Source organism: Onychostruthus taczanowskii, unplaced genomic scaffold, assembly GCF_017590055.1.
Source record: "Onychostruthus taczanowskii isolate IOZ18803 unplaced genomic scaffold, ASM1759005v1 scaffold35, whole genome shotgun sequence".
Lineage (NCBI taxonomy): Eukaryota > Metazoa > Chordata > Aves > Passeriformes > Passeridae > Onychostruthus > Onychostruthus taczanowskii.
In genome coordinates this window covers 3,535,551-3,547,883 of record NW_024500905.1, presented here as the reverse complement: position 1 = coordinate 3,547,883, position 12,333 = coordinate 3,535,551, and the positions used below count along the sequence as shown (strand labels likewise).

The window sequence follows — 12,333 nt, the reverse complement described above, 5'->3', positions numbered from 1 at the left end:
ATGATGTACCAAACTACTATGTTTATAGTAGAGTTATTGGAGAGTCAGGGAACACAGACAAGGCGGAGACCAAGTACATCCATGTCTCTGAGCTTCAAAAGAATCCCTGACACGTCTCACTGTAAAGCTACCAAAGAAGTTAGGCTATTACATGATAAGAAACTCCTTATATAAAAATGCAAATGGTTATAATGTAAGAAAAAAGGACCAGGAATCAGTGAATGGTTTTTGCAGTTAAGTGAGTTCAATCATGAGAGGGCTTGCTGGGGGCCTGTGCCATTAGCCATGCATTGGAATAGGCTGCACGAGGAAGTGCTGGATCACCACCTCTGTAAGTGTTCCAAAGGCATGTGGATGTGACACCTGGGGACACAGTTTAGGGGTGAACACAATGGTGTTGCATTAGCAGTTGGACTCTGGTCCTAGGGGTCTTTTCCAACCTTAATAATACCCGGATTTAAAATGTAGCCATCGGCAGTTTGAGAAATGGGAGTTGTGAATTATCTTGCTGATGTACTAGGTTATTCATATTAACTTTGTAATTAATATTCACAAGTTTGGTGACATAGTAAGCTATCAATATTCATAACTAAGTTTGCTGATGTATTAAGTTGTGCAGGACACAGAGTGGAGGTCCAGCTCCTGAAAACTATTGAAGGACTACAAAATACAGAGTGACAAGGTGATAAAATAGCAGATAAAATCAGGCCTGGTAGTAAGCAGGAATAGAGAGTAAGGACAGAATTAATGTACTACGGAAGTGATGCATAAAACAAAGTGAGATTCTTCAGACAATTGTCTTTCCTTTTGACTTTTTCTCTTTCTAATTTTAACCACTAAGTAACAGATTATATCTTTTCATACCAAATCATGTACATGTATTAGCAGTCTCAAATCCTGTAGGTGGAAGAAAATGCACTGACCTTCAGTCAAAAATGTTCAAAGCTTCTGCTGTGTGTTTCTATAGAAATATCTATGGTAGCCATTAAAATTCATTTCACCCTTGCATTTAGCTTAGCTGTAAGTGCCCTCTTCACCTGGATATTGTGAGGAATGACATAGAAAAGGAGATCCAGGACTTCTGTGAATGTCAGAGAAGAGATTACAGATTTTCATGTTAAAAGTGATTCACCTAATTTGTATAGTATACAATTATATACCATACAAAAAAAGCTGGGATGGAATGGGATGGGATGGGATGGGATGGGATGGGATGGGATGGGATGGGATGGGATGGGATGGGATGGGATGGAAAAAATGGCTTTGTAGAGGCTGATTTTTATTATATTCTTCTCTAACACTATTATCACAGTAACAGAACAAAGTGAGGAATGCTCAGCAATTTATCTTAAGCACCCTATAGAAATTGCACAGACTTACACTGGGCAAGGAAAACTCAGGTCAATATGAGAAACTTATTATTTAGATTTTTTTTAATGGTTAGATAACTGTGTTAATGCTGCTGAATCTCTACAATATCTAGTGTTGGGTTTAACATGAGAGGTTTCAAAATGCTTTAAAAAATTCCAGTTTCCTAGAATATTCCAAGAAATAAGGATACTTTGGGAAAAAAAAAATAAGAAAAAATCTAACTAACCAATTAAACAAAAAAAAAATCATCAAACTACTGAAATGAGAACATACAAACACATTTTGTCAGTGTTTGTATGTTCTACTCCCTACTCCATCTTGGCACTGCTCATTCCTTCACTACTTCTCTGCTACTCCACACTAGGATGAGAGTAACCCAGGAATTTGTGTGACTGAGCAAAACCTCCCCACAAAACACTTGTTGTTTTGAGCAAAATTTAATATGATAACTTCAGGAATGCAGGGGACAGCAGAGCACAGAATTGGGTACACACAGCTGAAGCAGGTTGGATTGGGAAAAGTTATTTCTTCTGGATACAATTTTCTTAAGTTTGTTACCATGGAACCATACAGCAGGGTGTAGAAGGACTGTAGATTTTTCAGTTTATAGCCTAATAAAGTAGTTTCTAACCAGTCTTGGCTTTGAATTCAAGAAATTGGGTGATAATTCGCTCAGGAATAGTGGGGAAACACACTGTCTCCCTGCCAATGACTAAGGAAACTTTAACCCTTCTGTTAGGTTTTTCATTTCTCCTTCTCTTCTCTTCTCTTCTCTTCTCTTCTCTTCTCTTCTCTTCTCTTCTCTTCTCTTCTCTCCTCTTCCTTTTCTTTAATTTCTTTTTCATTTTCTTTCTTCTTTTGTTTTTTCTTGTTTTCTGGGTTGGTTTTTCTGCTTATTTGGTTTGGTTTTGGGGTTTTTGGTTTTTTTTCAGTAGAACTTTCTTCGCCTGGCTGTGTATCCCCAAAGGAGAGTTATTCTCCTTTAATACCTCATGAGAGAGCATGGGCAAGGAAGGACACATTGTCTATGTTAAATGCTTATGGAGGCTCTCATGCTTAGTCCTGGAACTGGAGCAATCCTACAGGAGAAATTTCACTTGCATTTCCCATGCATATGCATGTCTGTGATGAATATAAACAAGAACAGCTGTTTCCTTCAAACTCAGTTGGAGTCTCCAGGATCACAGTCACTTGTTATGGCTGTCAAATGTGGATATGAATGAAGGTATCTTGAACAGTGGGAGACAGCTGAGCCCATGGGAGCAGGAATGACTGCAACAATTACAGCTGAACTTGTGGGACTTACTGCAACTAAACCTCGGGCGTGATGTGGTGGAATTTCTGGATTTTATGGATTCAGTCAATGTTCAGGGAGTAGTCAGAAGTCCTATGCTGGCAGGAATGTGAAGAAAAATCTGTCTCATTCCCAATCAGTTCAGCCAGTCTAGTCCCAGAGAATTTGCATGGTAGAGCCCTGTAGAAATTGCACAGATTGCACTGGGCAGGGAAAAGCCAGGTCAATATGAGAAAATTATTGTTTAGATTTCTTTGAATGGTTAGGTAACTGAGAACCTGAGAATGCAGAAACCTGTGAGAGCTGCCCAAGGTGCCCCAGGCCTCCAGCTTACAGCACCTGCAGAGAGCCCACACAGAGCCTGATCTCAGTCTGGGCTCCGTAACTTTCACATGCAGAGAAATTTGAGACTGTTTTTATCTTAGATCAGAGTAGCAACAAATTTCAAATGGTCAGTGCCTTCCCACAAGCAAAATTATGTTTTCTCAAACAGATACGAGAAAAACTTGAGAATTTTAGACTCTTCTACCATATTTCTTTAAAAATATGGAGAAAACAAAATATGTTTTATATGTCTGAGCAGGATCAATATTTGTTAACATGTAGAATAAAATTAGAGTTTTACTTTTCACATAGATGATGGTGAATAAACATGAAAACACACTTTTAAAATTTATCTATTTATTTATTTAGTATTCAATTTTTAAAATCTCTATTGAAAAATCCAAAGTTTTTAATAATATTCCAGTGCAAAAATGCAGTCCTTGAGATAAAAACTTCCATGCTATTACCTCCAAATAAATTAAATTACAACAGACACATTTGAATGGTTCAGTACAAAAAAAAACAAACCAGAAGTTTTTAAAATCTCAGAGTTTAAGTTAAGTCAGTGCAATACAGTTAGTCACATTCTCCTGAGATATTAAGTAGACTGCCCTCCTGGTAACTTCAGTGCATAATAACAATAATAATAATTATTATTATCATAATAATTATAATAATAGTAACCAGCAATTAACCATTAGTCTCTCTAGTTCAGAAATTTTCTTCAACATTTGCTTATCTTTAAGCATGTCTACTTGCTTGGTTTGGATTTAGATATGTTTAGTAGTAAGCAGACACAAACATGTTTTCCTGAATAGATTAACTTCCCCATATTGGTGCTTGTTTCTCCATGCCAAATAGATGAGACTAATCCCATAGTATCCCTCTCTCAAGACAGCACCAGATGGAAAGCTGGGTACCATTATAATGTAATTTCAAGATTTCCATATGGAAACTGGGTAACCACTGCCTCATTCTCTGTTTTCAGGTCAACAACATATAACAAATAGACAGGATTTTAAGACAAAGTCATTTCTTATAAAATATTAGGGAGTATAAATACTTTGATTAGTATTTCTTTATAAATAATTACTTAATACTCTTAAATATTAATAAATAAATGTATAAAAATCAATAGAAAGATTGAAATAAAAAAAAAATCTTGTCCCAACAAGATTTGCACAGTAGCTCAGTACAGAAGATCCTAAGACGGCATTAGCATTTGCACAGCCTCTGAAACTGGCTTCTTTTTCTTTTGTGAGAACTTGAGGTATCCCCCAGTTTTTGTAAGACACTGAACAGCTCATTTACGGCCTTGCGCTGAACTTTCAAGTCACTCATCTGTAATAAGCAAGAAACAAATAGAACAAAAGTCATGCCAAGAGCAACAATTGTTTACTGACCACAACACATGGGCTACCCTGCTACCAGGGTGAAACAGAAGGACATCTGCAATTTTCAATTCCCCACTAGCTAATTCCTGTATCAAAGAGTGACTGTGTCACAGATTTTTGTTTTCCACTTTCTGTGCTGCTTTGCAGCCTGCCACACCAGGCACACTCTGTGAACCAGAGCTGCCCTGCAGTTAAAGCAGCTGACTGCATGTCTGCAGACCTCTGAGCAGGTCGGTGGTTTGTGCCACTGGCACGAGCACCACAAACCAAGTGCTCCCAGAGCCACGGAGCATTCCATAGCCAGGCACAACTTTCCCAACCAATTTCTATGCCACAAAGGGCTGTGTATGTGGCAGCTCTGGTGTGACAGTGCTGCCAGCACCTCTGTGCCAGATTGCAGCAAAGCTCAGCGCTACCCTGCAGCAGCCCCTGCAGCTGGAAATAAATATTTGGTTTTTCAGCATGAACTGAGCTACACAGGGATTACCATAAAGGTTACTGAAGTGTTACTAGCTTAAATCACACTCAGATCACAACTGGAAAATATAGTGCTACAAGCCTTGGAGGCAAAGGAAGAGAAGAGCCTTACCTGAAGTTTTGTCAGGTCCTTGAGATCTTCTATCTTCTTTGAGCCATCAGAAAGGCTTTCCTTCAGAGTATGAAGCTCCTCAGATATGTTCCTGACATGAGCCTTTGACCTGTCAGTGTTTTCAAGCATTTTCAAGTACATGGAAATAATCTGACTCAGGATGATCCTCTTTTCATTTCTCTGTTGAAAAATATGATCAAAAAGAAAGGTCTGTGAGTGCCCATCACCAGGGAAAGGAAGGAAGATAAAACACAGCATACAGGGGTTCTCTGCTGCTTGAAACAAGATGATAAAGAAGATATTGCAACTCATCTCCTGGGCATGATTGTAACTCTGGATCAGTTCACGATGGAGTATAAAACTTTTTCTGGGGATTTTTGTCTCATTTTCAAGCTACCAAAGGGAGCTCTGCTCATGTTCATTCTACTGCAGCTAATTATGCTGGTTCTGGGAGCTGCTTTGTACCAAAAAAACTGCCTGAGATGCTTCATCATATCTGGTTTTGACTCACCTCTGTCCAGCTTGACAGTCTCTCCGTAAAAATAGGTCCACCATCAGCTACATCAGAATGACTTGAGTTCTGCAAAAAAGAACAAACGTCTATATTACATAAACAATATTTATCACAAGGCAAATTTTTGTTGTTTATTCAAATGAGCATCAAAATTCAGATTTTTGCACATCTGGCAATCCCAATGCTTTCCCAATGCTTTCACTTTTCTAACCACCAAAGTCTCATTGCTTGGCTGCCTGGTATCAGAAATGGTATTAGTCCTCTTTTCAATGTCTTCTCCTGATACAACTCATCTGAATAAAGATGTCTAGCACATCTATTTTCCCAAATGCTCCCTGTAAGTTTTGCTATTGACAGATGAAAATAAAAGCTCATAAGCACAGCAACTGGCTAGAAAATCATTAGGTCTGATCTTGATGTGTTTTCTGGCAAGTCAAAGTCCAGCAGTTTGTAATCTGTCACCCTCAATTCATACAGTCTCAGTAAATTCTCATATGGAACAAGAATGGGCTGTTTTTAGTATGAAACTATGATTTGCAGAACTGGAGAACATCCCAGTAGGCCACACTCAGGTATGGGGATATGCAGGATTAGTGGGCTACTGGGAGGCTCACAGGGATGGAGTTTAACCATCAGATGTTGGCAAAAGACTCTAGGAAAGAAAGAGCAATACAACTCTCCTACCAAGGAAAGACAAACTGCATCATTTCCTCTTCTGTGTGTCTTTTTTTTTTCCTTTTTGAATAAAACACTGACTATTTCCTTCTTTTGTCTGCTCAGTAATTCAAACACAGTGAATGCAAAGAGAAAACTTGCAGTGTGACAGGAGAGTACTAGGCTGATTGGTTCTCCATGCTGAGCACACTCCCAAACTGATATTTTCTGCTTCTGAAAGATGGGGAGCACCTGCTACGGAGCAAAGTTTCAATGTCAGTACAAAAAGCTCACCATGGCTCAGGATCTCTTCCACAGAGTTATATATATTCTAGTAGGACTCTCCCTGGTCTATGCTAATCACAAATTTAAGACATAATGCCACTTTTACAGCCAGTTTCCTGCAAACACTGAAGTATCACACTAATCTTTACCACTTTGGGGTGGTTCTCTGACCACTGAATTTCAACTGACATTTGCACAGAATTATGACAAAATCATGGAAAAGTCAGAGCTGAAAATAGGAGCAGATGGTTGCAATTGTTTGCTTGCATTTAGAGGGGAAAAAAACCAACAAAAATATATTGAAAATAAAAGCTGTTAATTAAAAGTGACTCTATTGTAGATCTGCTGTCTCTGTGATTAATCCCTGCTGAATTCAATTGTGTACTACTTTAATGGCTTCCAGATGAAGATTGGTGAATTAACATTACAGTTACCAAGTTACCAAAATTCTATTTGACAGGAAAGAATATTGTGCCAGATTACATTCCCATGCCAGATCATAGTCACACATGTGGAGGTAAAATGAGTGTAGGATGCAAAAGAATAAGTAGAAATCACCTTTGAGCAGCACATTACTACAACTTAAAATAAGTAGCAAATGCATTTATTAAAGCAAAAGTTCATCTCCAATTTTTTTATATTGCTAAGTAGTACTAAATCTCCTACTGACATTGCTAACATAAAATTTAAAAGTCAGTGAATTGCATCTAGTCAGAACTGAATAAAGATTAATATATTCACCAAAAATTGCATTAAGATTTCTTGTTACAAATTATTCCATGTAATCAAAACTGAATTGAGCTTGAAGAAGCTATTGTGAAAGAAAGAACATCCCTAAAATAAATGCAAATTACTACAATAACTGAATCAAGTAAATGAAAGAACTTAGTAAAACAAAAAAATTATCCATATTCTTGTTTAAAAAGGTATGATCAAAAAATTATTTCCATGATTACCCTTTGTTGGTACATATTGAGTATGTCAAGCAGTGCTCAGGTTCGGACTGTATGTAAAGCACAAGCAGCAGGAGAATAGAAATGCAGTAGAAGACTGTACTTACAAAATCAGCTTTCAGTTTGTCTATATCATTTTGAAGTTGAAGAAGATTCAGTCTATTTTCAACATGTCCAAAAGAAATCATGATGACAGACAGAACAAATAAGCTATAGGTTTGGAAAGCCATTTTCTTTATGATGTTTCAGTTAAACTGCTCAGATCAGTTCTGGGAGAGGAGGTCTAAGAACAGAGATCTTCAACTTCTAATAGTTAAATCTTCTATTAGAAGCAAGTAGACGACTGAACTTCATCATCCTGTCAGTGGTATTTATACCTGGTCTTGAATTTTTTTTTTATTTCATCGTCATAGGCTGTGTATATTTAGACAAGATAGTGTTAGATAAGAACCCTTCGTTTTTTGGCTAATCAAGGGAATCCCTCGAAAGCATCTTTGTTAAAGCATGGTCCTGGAAAATTTTCAGTGGTTCATCAATAGGTAGCGTTTACGTGGCAGACTATGAAGTTTCATTTACACGTGGTTGGGGAAAAGGGGGAAATTACAGTACTGGTCGAGGAATATGCATTGTGGCTCAAACCTGTTCTTACACACCATCTGAAAAAAAATCTTGTCTTGTGGTTAAAGGGTCAGTGCAGCAGTAAACTCATTTCTGGTATTCTTCTAAAGTAACCACTGAGTTTGCCATGGTGTTCTATACAGACTTGTAGAGATTTAAACATTCCTTCTGCTGCTGTCCTTTGTGAAACACACGCCTTTCCATGGTCTGAAGTGCACTTCTGCTGCTTTTGCATTTTTCACTTCCAGATTCAGAATAGGACAAACAAGGTTCCAGCATGAATGCAATGATATATCATATTAAATTCCTCTCTGGTTGTCTACTGTCTGTAGGAGCAGAGTGTTTAGTACTTAAGACTCTCATTTCTGCTTGGCAATGATTAAAATTCCTCACCTGCCATTTCACTTGCACTAATGTATGTAGAATGTGAAAAGAGAAGGACATGGATGAGAACAAATCCCATTGAGGAAAACAGACACAGTCTCCTAGTGCATACAGAGCCCTGAAAACACTCTATTGAGTGGCTGGGGAAAACGTTTTTGTATAGGAACTAAACTCTACTTTGATGGATATAATGGGAAAAGAGCTTATTTTGAAGAGTCTTATGAAGAAATCAGATCATTTTAGACTGCAGTACATGAATGGAGGGAAGGTAGGAGCCTACAAGGGAAAGAAATAAAGAAGGGACCCATAGGGAAAAGTAGAGAGAGAATCAGGAAGAGGGCACTTGTGGGCTCAGTGGAAGCTGTCGGCAATGGAAGATGTCTGTAGTTCATCAGAAACAGATGAAAATTAAAGTGGTTCCAAACAGGTAAGATTAGAACTCTCCATCTCAGCCCCACATGGCTTTTTGGATATTCCTCGGAAGAAACTCTCCATTTTCCCTGAAGCTCCTTCCATCTCAGCTAATGACCACAAATGCCAGCAAATTTCATTTGCTGCTTGAAAGAATATGTCCATCTGTGGAATAGACCTAGACCACTACTACCAGGGAAACGGTCATTTTTCAGGGAGAAGAACCAAATTTCACCAACAATGACAGGCCCAAAAGCTGCATGCAAGAACTGCCTGGGAACAGCAGCATAGATAGATGGGACACATCTTATGACAAACAATTACTGCACAACAGTTTGTGCTGTAATCTGCTTGAGGTAGTTACATTATGCAATGCACATCTTTGTGTTAGTTTAAGATGTTAAAACTGATAAAGTAATAATTTAATTGCTGGAAGTGTTGACATGAAGGCAAGGTAATGGTGCTATTCAAGGATGCTTCAAAGCACTGTAAACAAATGTAAAGTTAACATGCCCACCCATGGCAGAGAGGTTGGACTAGCTGATCTTCAAAAGTCCCTTCCAACTCAAACCATTTTTATTCTGTGATTCTGTGCTAAAAAATTACAGTCATAGAATAATTTTGTTTGGAAAAGATCCTTATAGTCATCGAGTGCAACCTCTAGCCTAGCACTACTGAATCCACCACTAAACCATGTTCCCAAACACTATTTTCACATGCATTTTAGTTACCTTCAGGGATGGTGACAAAATGGAGGTCCCACCAAAATTCAAAGTGAACTCAGAATTAAAAGTGAATTCACAAATGCCAACACACTGAACAAACTCATTGATTGAAACATCTGGTTTGCTGTGCCAAGCAAGCACAAGGATATGGTATGGATCAGATAAATGTAGTCTTATACACACAGGAAGATCAAGCATATTTTACAAGATGGGGACACCTGCTGAGGTTCATTGACTGGCCATGAGTCAATGGGGCAATTCTTTGCCAAAGTAGTGGAAAAGACATGTAAAGTGGGAGAATGAAAATGATTCCTGTTACCTATGGCACTCTTCATGCAGTCAGAAACATACAACTGGAAAAGGGACTGAGTCATGAAGCCCAGTTTTTGCCATTAGAGAGTCTAATTTGAACAGTGCTTTTGAGCAGAATTACCTAGAGAGAGAGTGAAAAGAAGACCTCAAAGGAGGGAGTTTGGGAAAGATTCTTTACTCAACCAGCTCAGTCTTCCTAACACATTAAGAACAAATCACAACGCAGTTGAACACAACTAACAGCTGTAATTTTCCAGTCAAGTAGAAGAGGTAATTCCAGGAGGTGAACTAGTAAGTCAGGAATACTGCCTTCTACAGAGAACTATTCACCCAGAGGGACTGTACTGGGTTAGACTGCCCTGTTAAACTTGTCAGACATACATCTGATCCACAGCAAGCTTCAGATGTGCCCTTCAGATGATCTCCCTTTGGCCTCACATTGCAACTACACTTCTAAGAATAGCAGGAGGATAAGGTATTGGAAAAAAAGGATTTTGCCAACTCACATTTTGTCAATACTGGTTATAGTTTCGGTGGGTTGTTTGGCTAATTTGGTTACTAAATCTCCTCACACTTCAGAGAAGGCCTCTTGCCAAGCATCCAATTTTGCAGGTAAGAAAAAAGAAGTACAGAGCAATGGGATCATTCATAATCATTCAGCCTCTGAGAAAGGCAAATCTAGGAAAACAAACAGGTCTCCTAGTCCCATTGTAGTGCTTTGCCCACAAAGCAGTGCTACAAGTATTTCATCATAAACTGAGGCAAGAAATTAAGCAGAAATCAAAGAAAAAGCCATGACATCTGTCTCTGTTATGCTATCTTCTGAGTGCAGGTCTGAATTTTAGGTACACTCTTCTACCTGGGGAGGATAGATTCAAACATTTTACTAATCTCCACTTTCAAATTATAACACAAAGTATTGAATGTTCTGTGGTAAATCATCAGCAGCACTAAAATGTGTTTTAATACAGAAATATAGCATTCCTTTTCCAAGTCCCTTACATTTTAATAAATGGTGCCACATTAACATTGACACACTAGTGTCATAATAGTCTCTTCTGTTGACACACAGCATCATGTCTCCAAATAATTTTGAAATTAGGCAATGGCCTGCAACAGGATCATGAGGGTCCTGTGTCTTATCCAGCCCTGTTTTGCTTCCCATTCTGCCCAAAAGTGGTGAACCAGATCACCATTGCCCGGTGTAAGTCTTGTTGCCCAAGAACTGTGAACAGTCAGGTTTGTGAGGAAGACCTACATTCAGAGGGATCCCCTGCACTGCCTGACTGAGAACCCACATCATTACAAGAAATGCAGGACATATCCTGAAAATCACTGCACTTTCCAAGAGACTAAGAGCATGCAATTTTTTATCTGCGTTCTTTAGCAGATATCTGGGGAGTGCATGCTGGAGTAGACTGAACACTCAACACTAACACAAGCTCTTTGTCTGAACACTTGTCCTAATATAGTTGAAAGAGATGTCAGAATAGGATTGAAAAATCTTGTGCTGCATAGAATTGAAGTGGTCTTCTGTGAGACTCCATGGTCACAGCTGGATTATCGTTTGATCCAAACATAGAAGGAAGTGAAACCAAGGCATTTTTTTTCTTTTGCTTCCTGGAAGTGATCTGACTCTTCATGCAAAGCAGAGGTTTCACACCCTTCTGTTCATACAACACCTTGCACCAAATACCCGAAGATGCCCTTGCAAAGTCATGTCAGATTTCACCGTGACCCCTGATTACCGCTTTTTCCCTTCCATTTTTTGTTTTATGCATACTCCTCAGAGTGCTGAGTGGTTTAGTGAGCAACTGCCCATGCCAGTTCAGCAGATCTCTGCCTGACTTTCATTTCACTAAAACACAGTGGCTTTCTCTATTGTCACTGCCCCAGGAAAGAAGCCCATGGGTTTTCCAGCCATGGGCTGTCACCCTGAGCTGTCATTCTGACCTTCTATCACACTTCACCTCTCAGCCTCCCTTTCTTACAAAGCAGCAGAAATAAATCCTTTGTTTCCTCCTTCACAGTGCTGGGGCGGTGAAGTGGGGGTTGTCACACTTGAGGTTGTTAAGTGATTAAACTTTGCCTACACATTGCACCAGTGCTATGTAATTACTAAGCATTGTTATTCATGTTGCTATGATCTGCAATGTAGATGTCTTGATCATCAGGCTTCATGACTAAGGGAGACTTAAGGGAACTTACAAGAAATTGGGAGAGGGACTTTTCACAAGGGCATGAGTGGTAGGACAGAGGGAATGGCTTCAGACCGTCAGAGGGAAGGGAGTTATTAGGCATTGGGAAGAAATTCTTTATTGTGAAGGTGGTAAGACAATGGAACATCACCCAGAGATTATGTGGGTTCCCTATTCCTGGAAGTGCTCAAGGCCAGGTTGGATGGGGCTCTGAGCAACGTTGTCTAATGGAAGGTTCCCTGTCCATGTAGTTAGAACTACATGATCTTTAAAGTCTCTTCCAACCCAAACCTTTCTATGGTCCTAC

The 12,333-nt window shown here is 39.0% G+C and overlaps 1 protein-coding gene across 1 annotated transcript; it reads right to left on the bottom strand.

Moving 5' to 3' along the window:
- Positions 1–4,168: 4,168 nt before the first annotated feature.
- Positions 4,169–7,664, bottom strand: IFNG (interferon gamma). Its single transcript, XM_041411297.1, has 4 exons — positions 7,486–7,664; positions 5,484–5,552; positions 4,973–5,152; positions 4,169–4,330 (listed from the first exon to the last, which is right to left on the bottom strand). Exons 1-4 carry the CDS (start codon positions 7,606–7,608, stop codon positions 4,205–4,207), a joined length of 498 nt encoding a protein of 165 aa, XP_041267231.1. The 5' UTR covers positions 7,609–7,664; the 3' UTR covers positions 4,169–4,204.
- Positions 7,665–12,333: the final 4,669 nt, after the last annotated feature.